This window comes from Nyctereutes procyonoides, unplaced genomic scaffold, assembly GCF_905146905.1.
Source record: "Nyctereutes procyonoides isolate TBG_1078 unplaced genomic scaffold, NYPRO_anot_genome, whole genome shotgun sequence".
NCBI classification, from domain to species: Eukaryota; Metazoa; Chordata; class Mammalia; order Carnivora; family Canidae; genus Nyctereutes; species Nyctereutes procyonoides.
Window position 1 is genome coordinate 66,614,677 of NW_026575126.1, and position 18,296 is coordinate 66,632,972.

The 18,296-nt window shown below is 38.8% G+C and overlaps 1 protein-coding gene across 1 annotated transcript in view; it reads right to left on the minus strand.

Annotated features, from left to right (window-relative positions):
- Window positions 1-18,296, minus strand: part of USP42 (ubiquitin specific peptidase 42) — a 50,320-nt gene that overhangs the window by 10,703 nt on the left and 21,321 nt on the right. Inside the window, exons 4-12 of the mRNA XM_055339231.1 lie at window positions 9,133-9,243; window positions 7,081-7,183; window positions 6,114-6,181; window positions 5,339-5,409; window positions 4,360-4,442; window positions 3,233-3,344; window positions 2,297-2,437; window positions 2,018-2,118; window positions 764-917 (exon numbers count right to left, since the gene is read on the minus strand). Of these exons, the coding sequence (XP_055195206.1) occupies window positions 764-917; window positions 2,018-2,118; window positions 2,297-2,437; window positions 3,233-3,344; window positions 4,360-4,442; window positions 5,339-5,409; window positions 6,114-6,181; window positions 7,081-7,183; window positions 9,133-9,243 (944 nt within the window). The remainder of the gene's footprint in view (window positions 1-763; window positions 918-2,017; window positions 2,119-2,296; window positions 2,438-3,232; window positions 3,345-4,359; window positions 4,443-5,338; window positions 5,410-6,113; window positions 6,182-7,080; window positions 7,184-9,132; window positions 9,244-18,296) is intronic.

An 18,296-nucleotide genomic window follows, 5' to 3' on the forward strand; every position in this document is an offset into this window, starting at 1 on the left:
AAAAATCAGTATTAGCCACCTCTCCACACAGGACACATTCTCTCTAGCTGGCTGGTGTCCTGATGCCACTATTAAGAAGAGCCCAATGCAGGAACCCATTACCTGCCCAGCTCCCAGAGGCATTTGATTTGCGACTCTGACTATAATCCAAATACTTTCCAACATCCATAAAAAACAGCACACTAGACAATCTGCTGATTCAAAACAAATCACACTCAAACGGAAAGGCTTAAGAACTTTGGAGCAGGTGGCAGGGGTGCTTCCATTCGCAGACAGGCTGTCCATCATCACTGCATAAGGCCAGTGAATGTCTGGCCTTCTCTCCTGAAGATATGGGTGTCACGTGTCTGAGGCATCCCTCTGATTCTCCCAGGAAGTGTGTCCGACCTGCTGGGTGGCAGACAGGACACACCACACTCCTGAAAGGGCTACAGGAACACACTGAGAATATTCTTTGTGAAAGGGTTGCTTTCTGTTTCCAGCCTCCATCAGGGATCCCCAAATACTTAGTCCACTCACAGAATGGAAGTCCAAAGTGAGAGCTAAAAATCTCTAGCATTTAAATATACCTATACTCAGACTTTCTTCTTGTTTATTACATTCATACGCTGAGATTTTCTGTATATTTAAAATACTTTATAATTAACTTTTTTGACAAGAAATTCAGTTGTACAAGGACATGGCAGCCACAGCAGTGCTAACCAGAGGCTTTGAACAATACCAAAGTTACCACAGAGATTACATCCTACCTCTGGAATGTTACCTTTATCATGTGAGAAGGGAGCTGTGGTCCGATAAACCCTGACGCAGCCTGTTTGTTGTTGACAACACGCTGGCTGATCACGGGTCGGGGCGAGGACTGGCCAGGGCTGTGAGTGGAATGAGTGAGTTCACCTCCATTTTTCACATCGTGGGACCTGGGGACAGAAAGTGACAGTGGTTAGGGCTTCAGAGGGCACAACCTTAGGAGAGATTCATCTGTAGCCCCCCAGAGAACAGACTGAGAAGCTGGCGTGCACAGAGCTATGCATAGGATCTCCTTAGGTCAAGGTTAGTGGCAGATGCTCCAACAGGGATATAACAAAAGCCATACAAGTGGTATTTTTGATTGTGTATTCTGGAGATGCCACTACCTGAAAGGGATTATTTTCTGTTTATTTATATTTTTCTAATTATCAATATATCCGATTATAGGAAGTCTGTATTCAGAAGTTAGAAACACAAACATTGTAACTCATCTCACCCATGAGAGGCATCTACTCTTCAGATTTATTGGAATATCCTCCAAATTTTAAGCCTGTGTTGATTTTTTCAATACCAGTATAAAAGATTTCAAACCGCTTTTCCTCCATATATATATTGAGCACTTCCTCATATCGTTAAAGAAAATAAAGGCATCATAAGAATTATTTTTAACAGCTGTGTAATAGTCCAACTATTATGGATTATGCTACAATTTACACGCTCATTCTGCTAATATTGGAATTTTTAGGATGTTCTTAATTTTCAGCTATTATAAATCAATACCTTGGAGCACATATCAGACTTTTTTCCAAGACCACATACTTGCAGAAATGGAATTAGTGAAGTCAGAGTATGCAGCAGCAACAAGAGAGAAGTGAGTTGGTGCCAACCCAGGTGTGCCCCAGGAAGGTGACTGGCTGCCTATGCTCAGTGGTTGAGAGGTGACCACACCCAGGTCCTCAGAGGCCCCTTCCTAAGGCCTCTAACACATCGCCTCCTCAGCCCCCAGGCCCACATTGTGTGTTTCCAGCAGCAGCAGCCTACCCTCCTACACCATCACCATGCCCTTTCTCGGCATGCTTCACTGTCAACTTGCCAAGGAGCTGGAAGCTAAATCCAACTCCTAATCCATACCCCAAAACTACCTCCCTTACTCTGTTGTCTCCATTAAGTTGCTGTTTCGAAAATAACCAAAAATTTAATTTAAATATGTTGATGAGATGAAGAGAAATGACATAACAGAAAATGTGAAAATCTGTTTTCCTGATGATACCTGATATAAAAGAGAACATAAGCTTGTTGACTGAGTACCGATCTAATATCACTGGTAGATACGATGGAGTCATTCATTTGATACCAAAGGCCATTGCTAGCCTGCAAAAGAGAGCCAACAAAAGAGAAATCAGATATAATTAGACAAAGAGGGAACACTGAGCAAGAGAAATATAAGAAACATGGGCTTTCATATTTTAGCTGTAGAAGTCCCACCTTGCCCCCTAAGAGTGCCAGAGCTACCTTAGAGTCTACTTTAAAAACAGTAAAGTCTGCTTACTTTGATGTAGCAGAAGTAGTGGCCAGCATGGCAGTTAAAGCCAGTGTGTACCAGCACTGCATACAGAACATAGATAATTGGTTCTCCATTTGGTTGAGACATGTATGGTCGAATATCAAGGTACTCAGGATATTTCACATCCTAAACAGAGATGGAAAGAGGATAAAGGAAGGTTACTTCTGAAGGCCCAGATCATTCTGCATATCCACGTGGAGACCTGTGCACAAGGCTCAGTACCCTCAGATGTTCAAGCAAAAACCTAACACAATGAACTACATTTCAAAAGACAATTAGCCTGGAGCCCAAGTTATTTCATGTGCTCCTGTTGTATTCTTGATTTCTTTGCAGCAAACAAGGATCTACATGAAGTGAATCCTCTGAACAGGCCAAGGATGCAATGGAACACTAATTCTGGACTTCTGTCTCACTGAATTTTACTACTTTGGGAAAGGATTGTTTAGATCTCTTATGTACTACTGATTTCCGATATTTTCTATTTTAGAAAGTAGAAAGAAAATACAAAAATTCAGTGTGTTACTATCAGACAATATGAACAAATAGGAAAATCAACTCTAACGAAAGAGTATTGAGATCTAGCAGTGGCATCCTCTTTGGATTTCTTTTTTTTTTTTTTCTCTTTGGATTTCAAACAACACTAGCTCTCTCTGTATCTCACCACCTTCCCTGACCACAGAGCCCACATGCAGATCATAGTTACCAGTTTTATCATCAGAAAGTCTAACCAGCTAAAGGTGAAACAACATACACTCACAAGCACACATAACACATCACCACTAGCTCAATGCTTTTTCCTCACTACTAAGTACTAGAAGAATTTAGGAAATCAGGTAACAGAACTGTTCAATTAGGTCGTTTATAGCCCTTGATATTTACTGAGAGACTCAATGTAAAAGGTTATTAATATTATCTACATACCTTAGCAATTTTTCCACCAGTAAAATTTGCAAAACGTTTCAAAGAAAGCGTAAGGACATTAGAGGATCTGTGTATAGTGAACCTCTTTGAAGCTGGAACCATCTTTTTACACCTTGAAATAAACAGAAACAAAAGATTAAGAAGATTAATACACACACACACACACACACACACACATTTTGGTATCTTGGTCTTTCCATTGTTATTTATCTGAAATATTTCCACCAAACCTAAAAGAAAGCTACTAGCTAAGAAACACCATGGCTCTCAATCAACAATCAAAACACTAAAATTTATAACGGGAGATTGCTCAATTAGCATGAAAGTAAAAAGGAAGCTAGAACAGTTTCTGAGAAGCCAGTCATTGATAATTTTAAAATCAGGTGATTACAGACTTCTCTCAATTCAAAACAAACTGGAAAGCTAATCAGTTTTCAAGCTAGTATAATTCTTAGCAAACAAATCCCTATCCAGATACAAAAAGAATATAAGTAAAGATTAGAACATTTGTGGAGCTTAGAGTAGAAGTCCCTGTGGTCGTGGGGAGCTTTATTCCCCAATGACTTGAGTATTTGATAAGGATCACCCATAGTACCTGATTCTAAAATGAAAATCTATTAAAACATGTGAAGCAGGACTTTCTTCAAATAGAGGCTCTCTTGATTTCACAGGAAAATATAGCAATGAATCAATCATCAACTATAGAAGTTTCCAGCAGATACCACCCCAATCCTAGGTGAGAACTGGATGAGAGGGGAAGAGCCTTCATCGCTCTAGAAGGTAAACCCCACTCCATCACTGCCTCTCCTAACAAGGAGTCCATGAAAACGCTGCTTACCACAGACACATCATCTGGGCCGCACCCTTCTACATGGCAGCTACCGTGGACTGCCCCCCACAAACCTTCCCAGTAATGGGACACCAAGCCTCCCAAGGACAGAGGTGCACATCTCCGACCCTGGGAGCACGGAAACCTGGTGTCTTCCCAGACACCACAGGAGCTCACAGGAGTTTCGAGGGGGTTCCTGAGACACCCCCAACACCACAGCAAGTTACCCCACTGTTATGTGCTCCCCACCCCCCTGCTACCCCCATCCCACCCCAGCACTGTGGTCACATCCTCGTACTTGCTGCACTTGTAAGAGTTTTCCCCATCGAGCTGTTCCGGCTTCACAAACTGCTCCAATGCCTTGTTAACACTCTGAGCAGCCTGGGAAGAGAACAACAGCATCAGTACCATGTGACCTCTCACTGCCACTTGAGAGAGAAAAGAAAAAGATATCTCAAAGGTATAAAAGCAAATGTAAATTTTTGTGTAGAAATAAATTTCTCTTTTATTATGATATTCACTTTTATACAAGTATACATCAAATTATCTTCCCCTTGTTAAAAAAAACATGCGGATCAAAGTGAATGATGTGTAAACAAGTTCTCACCACAACACTATTTAAAATAGCATAAAACTGGAAACAAACCAAATATGCACCAGCAAGGAATCAGACATGTACATCATGGTGTCTGCACCCACCAGGCACTATGGCACGACTGTCAAGGCATACATAGAGAGAGGCCCCCAAGCAGAATTACATGAAGATGGCAAGCGGCCAAACAGGCCTAAGGTGTAATCCTATTTTTATAAGCAGTAAATAGTAGGTGTGGAACAGTTTATATCAAATTGTTAAGGGTTCATCCTGAGGGATGGGACCCTCTACCTATCTGCAACACTTCATTTCTATCATAAGCATGGATTACATTTGTCATCAGAAAAATATAGGCTTAACAAAAAATAGCTTAGAAAATGCAAGAAACAAAACAGTTTCTAAAGAGTGACAATCCTCTAAATTGGGCTAATACGGCATCAGATTCTGATTTTATCATGACCTATCAAGAGAAAAGTCAAAGGGCAGAAAAAAGATGAAGTCTCTTAAGTCTGTATGATACCTGCTACATATCTTACATAATCCCCTCTAAATACAATCTTGGCATAGGAAATGTTTCAATTCACATTCTCTAGTACCTATAGTCTAAGTTATAAATGAACTGCAGAAAAAGTTACACAAAATTTGACTGTCTTTCTAACCTCATCACTACAATTAGCAAACATACCTTTATCTCCAACGTTATATCAAGATATGGATCGAACGTATCTGAAACACCTTTGCAATTTAAACACTTGACTGAAATGAAAATAAAATGCAAAGAATAAGCAAAGTGTAATCCTTCTGGCAATACCAACTACTGAAATGACAGAACACAATATTATTATTTCAAAATAAAAAAATCAAAATAAAGTACATTTTTCTTTCAGATTGGGCAAAAAAATTTAATGCTACACACAGTGTGAGCCAAAGTGTCATGAATGCAGCCCACGTATGCTGTTGGTTGGAATGTAAACTGGTATAACCTCTTGGAAGGATGATCTGGAGCATCAGAATTTAAAATACAGGTACCCCTTAATGCAGAAATTCTAAGAATCCATCCTACTTAGACACTTTTACATGAACATAAAGGCAATGTATAAGGATGTTCCATGAATGACTAATGGTAATAACAACACCAAAGAATTAGAAACAACCTAAATATCCATTGTTAGGGGACTCAAGTAAATAGATTTCTACTTTAGCTGTGAAAGATTGTGTTACCTACATGTACTAAAACGTAAAAAGATTTATCATGTTAAGAGAAAAAGGAAAGAGATCTATCTAACATACTCCCAGGCTTCTCATGCATAGGAAAGTACTGGAAAGCTATACTATCAACTGGGCCAGGGGCTGCCTCTGAGGGGGACAGGAGACACACTTTCCAGTACTAAACCTTTCCTACTGCACTTTTCTAACCATATTCATTATCACTTTATCAACAACTTTAAATAAAACTTTACCTCTAGATCTTAGGTATCCTCCAAAAATCTGACAAACAAGTGTGGTAGCCTGGGTATGTCTGTCTAATCTGAAAAAACAAACAGTGATATGAGACAAGAGTTGTACAAAAATTACAGATGCTATGACTGAATTTTAAAAGCATGGACATCTATAAAAGAACAGGAATTCAAACAGGAAGCCACGGAATAAAAAGACATCAGTATGCACGGCAGCCAGAGTGTCATCTTGCCTGGACCAGAACACACTGAGGGTTTGGGGAGAGGCAGAAAGAGATAGGACAGTACTGAGAAGGGCTTTGACATGAGGCAGGAATTTGACCTGGAAGCAAGCAGTACACCTATGACACTGGGTGTGTGGACTGGCTGGTGAAGAAGGCAGGGAGTAGAGAGCATTCTCCTCTGCTCTGGGGTCTGTCATACAAGTGAGCAGAGCCCAGTCAAGGCAGGCTAGCAACAGTGGGAACGAGAACAGGAGATCTACCAAGTGTGTTCACACAATAGCAAGTGAGTTAGGATTTGGTATCTAGTTGTATTTGCAATCTTCCTCTTGAGTCTGCATTTAGATTTTAAGGAAGAAACTGTAGGAATTGGTAATTGACCAAACTAAGAAAGATACAAGGAACACACATAAATTTCAGAGGGTGGAGAGGAGCAGGAAAAATGCTGGAGAAACTAGAAAGAAGTGGTTAGTTGTAGATCTGCAAAGGGATGCTGCTACTCAGAAATTAAGTAATGGCCAAATCAATACCCAATTCTTGACATCTGTAATTAAATTCAAATTGTTATAGTAAGCACCCCTTTAAATGTTTCAATCATTTTAAAATGAGGGAAATCATTTGAGGAAAAGGCAGTGCAAAGTCAGAGTGAAGCAAACACACAGCTCTGTGCATTCATCGTAAAAGGCAAAACTGAACTGATAGGCCAGTGATGCCAAGGGAAGAAATGGCTAATGCTTTGCTATACTCACTTATTGCTGCCATTCAAGCACGCTTTTTGCATAGCATCAACAGTGTATTGAAGGAATTCATGGGCATCTTCTTGGTTTCCAAAGCGGAAGTGCCTAGCTATACCTGTGAAGTTTAAGTAAAGACATCAGCCTTATCATCACAGATTACATGCCCCAGCTGTACTCCCCAGAGTAATGACCATCTGTCGTTTAGAAAATACCTGATAATTATTTTATGAGGACATAGCACTAACACAAACTATCCTAAGAACAGCTAGCACCATGCCTTTTAGACCATTACAAGTGCACATAGGCTAGAGTTCCTAAGAGCCCAGAGACTCCAGATTTGCAGCAAGTTAAAAAACTATCCTTGAATAAATTCAACTTCAACTGTATTGTCTCAAAAATTTGTTCAAAATGCTCAAAATGTTTGTTCGAAACATGTTAGCACATACAATCTTATTAAATTTGGTGCTATATCTCCCTAAGAGAATCCACGGCAAACATAAAAGTCTGAACCCATCTCAGTTCTGTCTCAACAACCCACAGAACACACTGTGTTTTTAGCATCTCAGTTACAGAGCAGCTCTGCAGCCCTGTTTCTAATGGGCTAAACAGCCACAAGACAAAATGACACAACAAACAACAAGATATAGACAATGTCACAATAAATCATGAATAGAGAAATTTCTCTATGTGAATATATATTCGCTGTCTCGTATGACGTGCTGCCAGTGCTGCATACATAAGTGGCAATCCCATAATCCCACCGGCTGTGCTGGGTGTTATGTGAGCTTGTGGATATACGTGCACACAAACAGCAATGACCTTTTCTTAAAGTCTAGGTTTAAAAATATTAGTCATTCCTTATATATACACAACACTAAAGAAATAAAATTTCCCCTAGCTAAGATTCTGCCAGGATCCAACACTGTTTAAAAAATGTTTGCGGGGGACGCCTGGGTGGCTCAGTGGTTGAGAGTCTGCCTGGTGATCCTGGGTGCGGGATGGAGTCCCACATTGGGCTCCCTGCATGGAGCCTGATTCTCCCTCTGCCTGTGTCTCTGTCTCTCTCTCTCTCTCTCATGAATAAATAAATAAAACCTTTAACAACAACAATAAAAAATGTTTGTGTTGTTTCCTCTGGTCTGTTAATAGTGCCAAGGGCCAATAGAACACCTCTTAATCTTCGGCAGCTATAATTACCCTGCTAGATTCCAGATTAACAGTTAGGGTTTCTTTTTTATTTGTATGCATTTTTCTCCCTAACTCAGTTAATTAAGATGTAAAAATTTATTACAAAAACATATAGAAAGTGCATTAAAACATTTCACATACCCTATCAGGTCATTATAATGCAGAAGAAAATTTTCAAGTCATTTAAAAATTAAATAAAGTGAAATTATCCACAAATTTGCTGTTATGAGTCTACATGTTGCTTTAAACATATAATTAACTAGTTTCATAATTCTTGATGCTATATATACATATAATTACCCATTCACTGAATTAAAATTACCCATTCACTGAATTAAAACTAATTCAAAACTATTTAAAGAAATCAGTGTGGGGAAAAAAAAAGAAATCAGTGGGACATTATAGTATAACTCAGCATAGTAATTCAAGTATCTGGGGAAAAATCACCGTAAAACTTATCAATGATTTTATTAACAAAGTGAGTTTAAAAAATTTTTAAATCTGTGGGGTGCCTGGGTGGCTCAGTCAGTGGAAAGTCTGACTCTTGATCTTGGCTCCGGTCTTGATCTCACAGCTTTGAGTTCTAGCCCCACACTGGGCTTTGCCATAGGCATGGAGCTCACTTAAAAGTTTAAAAAATTTTTTTCTTATATTAAACTGAATACTTTATTATATTTATTATTATTTAAGGTTTCAAAGTATGTTTCTATAGCATATGTTTTACTAAAAATATGTTATTATTTAAAGACATATCCATGTACGATAAAACATGTTTGTTTTCTACAATACACCAGCAGTTTGTCTTTTACCAATTATGCCATTAAGACCAATTACACCTAATAAATACTATCATAAACTATTACAAATGATACTTACGCCGCATCTCATTAATGACAAACATCGGCTTGATAACATCCCCAGGATTACTGAGTGCCTGGGTGATATGTGCTTGCATTGTACACATCATACAAAATCCTTCTGCATGACCTGAAAGATAACAGACCATAATCCTCCAAATTAGCAAAATATGACTCCATACAGACATCACAGAATATTTTAAATAAGGGGCACATGCCTGAAGTGAAGTAACAGCAACAGCTACTGTGTGTCACACTTTCAGCTACATATTTTCATTCATTTTCATTTAATTCACCAACAAACCCAGGTGATAAGTATATACTGGCTCAATTTTAGAGGAAACTGGGGCTCAGAGAGTTAAATTTTTGCCCAATGTCAAATTAAGTGGAAGATAGATATTAGACTCAAATATTTTTTTCATATTCAAAGCCTGTAATCTTAACTACTCTTTATACTAGAAAAATAAGTTGTCTCTTATACCACCATTTGTCTAAAATAGTACAAAAATGTCACCATACAAGAGGCTGAAAGCCACTCTGCAAATATTCTGGTCTTGTTGGCCACATACAGGGGTCTCTGTTGTATATTCTTCTTCTTTTCTTTTCCTTTTTACAACTTTAAAAAAAATGTGAAAACCATTCTTAGCTCATGACTAACTGGTTCTACTGGTATCCAGTGAGTAGAGGCCACAAATGCTGCTAAACATCCTACAAGAAGCCCAGGCCAGCCCCCACAACAAAGCATTATCTGGTTCTAAACATCAATAGTGCTGAAGCTGAGAAACTCTGCCTTAAACTAAAAGCTTCTCAGAATCTGCCTAACAAAGCTTTAAAAGTCTTGAAAGGGGGATCCCTGGGTGGCGCAGCGGTTTAGCGCCTGCCTTTGGCCCAGGGTGCGATCCTGGAAACCTAGTGCATGAAGCCTGCTTCTCCCTTTGCCTATGTCTCTGCCCCCCCCCCCCCCCCGTGACTATCATAAATAAATAAATAATAAAAAAAGAAAGTTGCTAAAATTAAAAAAACAAAGTCTTGAAAGATTCAAATCATTTCCAACTGACTTAACTGTGTCCCAGAATAAAGCTCAAAAATATTTATAAGAATATTAAAAAAAAAACTCTCCAGCATCACAGAACATAAAGTTCTAATCAAAGACCACAAGGCACGCAAAGATGCAAGAATGACATAACAAGGAGAAAATAAACAGAAACAGATCCAGAAATGGCAGATAATAAAATCAAAAGACAATAACATTAAAAAAGACATCATACATATAGTCACATGTTCAAGGAGTTAGAAAAGAAAAAAAAAGGAGTTAGAAAAGAGCACGAGCATGTTAAGGAGCCACGGAAATAGAGCCAAATGTACTTTATAGATGAAAAGTAGAATCTCTGAGATGAATAACATACCAGGAGAGATTAACAATTGATTAGACAGAAGGGGAGAAAGGATCACTGAACCTGAAGATTTAACAGCAGAAATCATCCATAATGAAACACAGAAATCCCAAACAACAACAACAACAAACAGATAAGCTGATAATCAGTAAGCAGTGGGACTCCTTCCTGTTAGTTCCTAAATATACTTGTGATTGGGAGTCTGAAAGGACAGAACAAATAGCTCAGGAAATAATTACTGTCTACAGAGAGCATAAGGGAGATTTTTAGAGTGATTCTACAGTTTTGTGTCCTGAAGAGGTGGTAGTTTACAGGAATCTATACCTGTGTTAAGATTCATAGAACTATACACGAGAAAAGATTAATAGTGTTCTAACTACAGAAATAAGAGTTTTTTTTTCAATGACCAGAGTCACACAAATTTGAAACAGTACATTTACAGATCTGAGAACATTGACAAATCCCAAACAGAAGATGACAAAAGACAACCATACAAGGAACCACCCAGTCGGACTGCTGAGAACAGTAATAAAGAGAGCATCATAAAAGCAGTTAGTAGTAAAAACATGTACACAGAAACAAAGGTAAAATTGACAACAGACTTTCTGTCAGAAACAACACAAGACAGTGCAGTAACATCTGGGTATTAGGATAAAAATGTCAACACAGAGTTCTATACCCCATGAAAACATCTTTCAAAAGCAAAGATGAGACAGACTCTCACTTCAGAGAAGATGGAATAGAAGTTCCTTTCCCTCCTCCCTCCATAAGTACACAAGTCCTGGACACTGGATGTAAAGTAAACAGAAGAAAGCCATGAGAGAGAGAAAAAGACAAGCTAGTGACTCTGGAACCCCAGGAATGACACTGTGGTATGCTCCCTAGGTTTTCTCTGTGCCTCCTATAGTCCAGGGCTGAAGAGGCCAGCAACCTGGAAACACCAACAAATAGAACAAAGCCCCAGTAAAAGCCTGCTTTCTTCTGCCAAAATACCAGGAAGTGAGACAGTGAACTTTTAGACAGTAATTCTCTAACCACAACCACAAAAAAACTACGACCCCCGACCCCTAGACCAGCAAAGGCCAAGTCGATAGGCTAAACTTCCACTTGCCAGGCTGTAATGAGGCATCCCAGCTCACCCACTGGAACAATGTTAGAGAAGATGGATTAGGAGCTGGACCTTTCATCCACACTGGGTGATTACAAACCACACCGAATCCCACAGCATAGATCAAGTTAGGAGCCTAGACTTCTATCCCCCTCCCCCGGTAGAAAGGAGACTCCCTCTAATTCTCCACTGGAATAGTTTCAGAATCAGGACTTTCATCATCACCCAGTAGTGCAAAGCCACTGTGGTGTCAATGGAAACCAGGAGGGGAGCAGGGCTGAGGAATCCCAAACTCCCTGCCCCATATACCATGAGTGTCAGTGGAATAGGGAAGCTGGATTTCTATTTCACTCTAATACAACTTCCTTTGCCAGAGTGGTATCATAGAAAGCCAGCTGAAAAAATCATTAGATAAGATCCACATAAAATTTCTAATGCAAAAATGTCCAGGTTTCAGCTGAAAATCACTCATCATACCAAGAACCAAGAATTTCTCAACTGGGTGAAAAAAGACAATAAAAAGAGGCCAACACTGAGGTGAGAGATGTTAGAATTATCTAACAAAGGTTTTAAAGGAGCCATGATAAAAATGGCTCAACAAATAATTATGAACACACTAGAAACAAATAAAAAATATAGACTCAACAAAGAAATAGGAAACATAAAAAAACCAAATTGAAACTTGAGAAATGAAAAATACAATAACAAAATAAGCTTAGTAGGTAAGCTAGACAGAAGAATGAAATCACAGAAGAAAGAAGCAGTAAACATGAAGACAGAACAATAGAAATTATTTACTCTGGATAACAGAGAGAAAACAGACTGAGGGAAAAATGAATAGGGCATTAGGGACCTGTGGGACTCTAACAAAACATCTAGCACACATGTCATCAGATTCCTAGAAAGAGAGGAGAGACGAGGCTGCACTCAAAAAATATTACAAGAAATATAACCTGAAAATTTCCCAAATTTGGTTAAAGAAGTCTCTACAGATTCAAGAAGCTGAGCAAGCTCCAAACAGGGGAAAAGGAAATCTATGCCAAAATATATCCAAATTAACCTCCTGAAAACAAAAGGCAGAATCTTGAAAGCAGTGAAAGAAAAACAATACCTTACCTATAAAAGTGTGTGTATGAAATAAACAAAAGAAAAATGACTGAAGATTTCAGATAAAAAACCATAGAGGCCAGAGGAAGTGCCAAACCAATTTTTAAGGTCTGAAAGAAAAAGACTGTCAACCCAGAATCCTACGTACGGTGGAAACACTTTTCAGGAATGAAGGCAAAATCAAGACATTCTCAGATGAAGCAAAACTAAGAAAATTTGTCACCAGCTGACATACCCTAAAAGAATGACTAAGAGAAGTTCTCTCAACAAAAACGAAATGATTTAAAAAAGAAAGAAGAGAGAGAGAGAGAGAGAGAGAGAGAAAGAAAGAAAGAAAGAAAGAAAGAAAGAAAGAAAGAAAGAAAGAAAGAAACCCTACAACATCTAAAAGGAAGAAAAGAGGCACCTGGTTGGCTCAGTTGGTTGTGATCTGATTCAGAGGCATCTGACTCTTGGTTTTGGCTCAGGTTGTGATCTCGGAGTCCTGGGATCGAGCCTGTGTCAAACTTCATGCTCAGCATGGAGTCTGCTCATCTCTTTCCCTCCCTCCACTTGTCTCTCTCTCCGTAAAATAAGTAAATATTAAAACCTTAAAAACCTTAAAAAAAAAAACCACAAAGGACAGACTTAAGTCCTGATCTGTCAATAAACTTAAATGTAAATGTTCTTAAATACACCAATTAAAAAACCCAGATTAGCAACGTAGATTGAAAAACATGACTGAGGGACACCTGGGCGGCTCAGCGGCTGAGCGTCTGCCTTTGGCTCAGGGCATGATCCTGTGTCTGGGGATCGAGTCCCGCATCAGGCTCCCTGTGAGAGCCTGCTTCTCCCTCTATGTCTCTGCCTCTCTCTCTGCGTCTCTTATGAATAAATAAAATCCTTAAAAAAAAAAACAAAAACAAAAACAAAAAAAACCTGACTTAGGGATCCCTGGGTGGCTCAGCGGTTTAGCGCGTGCCTTTGGCCCAGGGTGTAATCCTGGGGTCCCGGAATCGAGTCTCGCTTCAGGCTCCCTGCATGGGGCCTGCTTCTCCCTCTGCCTCTGTCTCTGCCACTCTCTCTCTGTGTCTCTCATGAATAAATAAAATCTTAAAAAAAAAAAAAAACCATGGCTCAACCATGTGATATCTTATCTACAAGAAACTCAGGGCAAATGTAACAATGTAGGCAGGCCAAAGGAAAAAGGATGAAAAAAATATGCCATACAAAACATAATTAATGTTTATTAATTCAAAGAAAGTAAAAACAGCTATATTAATAGCAGATAAAGCAGACTTCAGAGCAAAGAAAGCTACCAGAGAATGGACAGTATAAAAATTCCATCAAAATATATATCCATCTATAGCAATCCTAAATGTATTTGTACCAAGCAACAAAGCTGCCACATACAAGGACCAAATTCTGATAGAACTGAAAACAGATCTAAAAAAATCTGAAAACAGATATAAAGAAATCCACAACTACAGCTGGAAACTTCAACATCCTTCTGTAAATAAATGATTGAAATAGAAAGTCAGCAAGGATACAGAACTCGGCAGTATCATCAGCCAATGGGATATGGTCAGTTTATAGAACCCTTCACACAAAAGCAGAACACAAATTCATTTCAAGCATTCATGGAACATACACCAAGACAGGCCATATCCTGGGCCACAAAACAAGCCTCAAAATATTTAAGAGAATTGAAATAATAAAAGATATGTTTTCTACCACATTGGAATCATACTAGAGATTAGAAATAAGAAAAACAATAAACATCGGGAAACTAAATAACATGCTTCTATATAATCCACGGATCAAAGAACAGACTCATGGGAAATTTTTAAATGCACGGAACTGAATGAAAATGAAAAAAACAAATCAAAAATTTGAACACACAAAAAAGCAGCACTGAAAGAAAAATTTATAGCAACTACCAGTATTAGAAACAAAACCAAGGATAACAATACAGATCCTGCAGATATCAAAAATTAAATTTGTAATTTAAAAACTCACTAAAAGGAAATCTCTATGCCAATATAGTTTCACTGATAAATTCTACCAAATGTTTAAATAAGAATTTACATCAATTCTCCACAATATCTTCAAAAGTACAGAAAAATATCCCCAATTCATTTTGTAAAATTAGTATTACCCTGACACCAAACCAAATAAAAATGGTACAAAAGCAGAAAATTGCAGACCAATATCTCTCATGAATAGATACATAAAAACAATGAAATATTACAAAAAAAATTCAACAAAATATAAAAATAACTACACATCAGAAGAGAGAAGGGAGATGGCAGCCAAGTAGGAGGACTCTAGGTTCTCCTCATCCCCATAAATACAAGACAACTATCAAATTATCCTAAATATCCTATAATCAATCTGAGGATGGCAGAACAAACTCCACAACTGAAGGGAGAGAAGAAGCCAAATGAAGAAGGCAGGAAGTACAGAGACCCAGGCAGCAAGTGCAAAGACCCAGATTGGAAGAGAAAATGCAGCAACTGCTGTGGGGAGGGAGCTGTAGTGTCAGAGAAGGGTGAGAGACAAATCAGCACACGGGACAGTGTGTGGGGAAGACAAATTCCCAGAGCCACTGGCTTGGAAAGCAAAAGAGTCCAAATTTCATGAGTTCTTACAACCAAGGGCACTTAAACCCTGGAGTTTTAAAGGTCAGAGTGCTTGGCTCTGGTAGAGCTCCAAAGACACCAGTGGGGCTCTTGGAGAAAAGACAGGGCAAACAGCCATCTGAAGAAGGCCTGGGGCACACAGCAGGGAGATTAGTTGCTCACCTCGAAGCACGGCCCAGAGAAACTGTTCAGGGAGAGACCCCCTAAGGAATGAAGGAACTGGCCAGCACCACTGTCCTCTTTCACCCTCAGCATAAACACAGAGACACTTGTGGGAATCAGTGCAGCACCCACACTACCTAACTTGCTTACTTACACCAAGCTGCCTTGTGCTGTGGAAGAACCACCCTTCCCAGTTACACTTCCCTCAGTCCCAGTGTGGCAGGTCCCTCTCCTCAGAAGACCAGCCCAAACTCCTGCCAACACATCTTCTCACCAGGGTGTTTTGTGAGACCTTGGTTCCAGGTGGCAGCAGTAACACATCTCATTTTACTAGCAGACCAGAGCACATCTAGTAAAAAAAGTTGTCACATTCAAGCCAGGGACCAAACACTGCCCACAATAGGCAAAGAGAGTCTCTGCAGACAACTGGATGAAAGATAAAGTGACCAAAATACAACAGCAGAATGAACATAGCACACACTGGAGACATCCCAGAAGTGCCAGGCCTTTGGGGAACAGGGGATACTACACTGCTGGGCACTACAGGAACTCTCTCTTTTTTTAAAGATTTTATTTGTTTGAGAGAGAATGTGCATGCATGAGAAAGAGAGAGCGCAGGTACAGTGGGATGAGGGACAGAGGGAGAAGCAGACTCCCCACTAAGTAGTGAGCCTGCCAGCCAGGTGCCCCCAGAACCTCTTCTTCATAAGGCCACTACTTTCAAGAACCAGGAGCCATGGTAACTTTCCTAACACAAAGAAATAGGCACAGAGACTTAGACTAAATGAGAAGACACAGCCAGAGATCTAAGCAAAAACAGTTATAAGTAACATGACTGATGGAGAATTTAAAGCAATTATCATAAAGATACTCACTGGATTTCAGAAAAGACATCAGTGAGACCATTAACACAGAGATAAGGGATATAACACAGCAGAGATAAAGGACTCAATAAACAAAATGAGAAACATGCTTGATGGAATGAACAGGCTGGAAAAAGCAGAGGAACAAATTAATGGCCTGGAAGAAGAGTAATGGAAAGTAATCAAGCTGAACAAAAGACAGAGAAAAGAATTATGCAAGATGAGAACAGACTTAGGAAACTCAGTAACTACATCAAACATAATAATGTTTATATTGCAGAGATTCCAGAAGAAGAAGAGAAAAGAGGGCAGAAAATTTATTTGAATAATAACTACTTCCTTAACCTGGGGAAGGAAAGAGATATCCAGATTCAGAGGCACAGAGAACCCCCCCCCCAAAAAAAAAAACAACAAAAGCAGATATACACCAAAACATACTGTAATTAAAATGACAAAATATAGTGATAAAGAATAACTATTACAAGCAACAAGACAGAAGAAGACAGTTACATACAAAAGAAACCCCTATAAGGCTATCAGTAGATTTTTCAGCAGAAATTTTCTAAGACAGAAAGAAATGGCATAATATATTCAAAGTATATATTTCTGAATGGGAAAAACCTGCAGCCGAGAATACTCTATCCAGCAAGGCTATCATTCAGAATGGAAGGAGAGAAAGAGTTCCCCAGATAAACAAAAACTAAAGGAGTTTGTGGGCACTAAACCAGTCCTGCAAGAAATATTAAATGGGACTCTTTGAGTGGAAAGACCAAAAATGATTATATGAAGGTAGGAAAAAGCAGTAAAAATGAGTAATTCTGCAAAAATTAGCCAAGAAACAAAACAAAAGGATGTAAAATATGACACCACATACCTAAAACATGGGGAGGAGTAAAGAACAGGTTAAAACTTAATCATCCACTTCATATATTAGACTGCTACATGTAGATGTTACATATAAATCTAATGATAACTACAAATCAAAAACCACTAATAATTTTGCCAAGAATAAAGACAAAAATCCAAATATATCATTAAAGAAAACCAGCAAACCAAGAAAAAAAGACAAGAATCAGAGAAAATCTTCAAAAACAACCACAAAACAAATGGGCAGCCCAGGTGGCTCAGCGGTTTAGCGCCACCTTCAGCCCACATGGGGCTCCCTGCATGGAGCCTGCTTCTCCCTCTGCCTGTGTCTCTGTCTCTCTCTCTGTGTGTCTCTCATAAATAAAATCTTTAAAAAAAAACCCCACAAAACAAGTAATAACATGAGTAATAAAATCAACACATACCTATCAATAATTACTTTGAATGTAAATGAACTAAATACTTCAATCAAAAGACACAGGGTGACATAATGGATAAAAAACCAAGATCCACCTATATGCTGCCTACAAAAAAACTCATTTTACTATTTTTTGTTAAAGATTTTATTTATTTATTCATGAAAGACACAGAGAGAGGCAGAGACATAAGCAGAGGGAGAAGCAGGCTCCCTGTGAGGAGCCTGATGCAGGACTCAGTCTCAGGATCCTGGGATCATGACCTGAGCCAAAGGCAGATACTCAACCACTGAGCCACCCAGGTGTGTCAAAAGACCCATTTTAGACCTAAAGACACCTGCAAATTAGGAAAAATATTCATCATGCAAGTGGATGTCAAAAGAAAGCCTGAGTAGCAATATTTATATGAGACAAAATGGATGTTAAAACAAGGACTGTAAAAAGAGAAAAAGAAGCACACTATATAATAATAAAAGGGACAACCGACAAGAAGATATAGCAATTGTAAGTATTTATGCACCCAACATGGGACCACCTAAATAAATAAAACAGTTAATAACATAAAGGAACGGATAACAATGCAGTAATAGTAGAAGACTTTAACATCCCACTTACATCAACAAACAGGTCTTTTAAACAGAATGT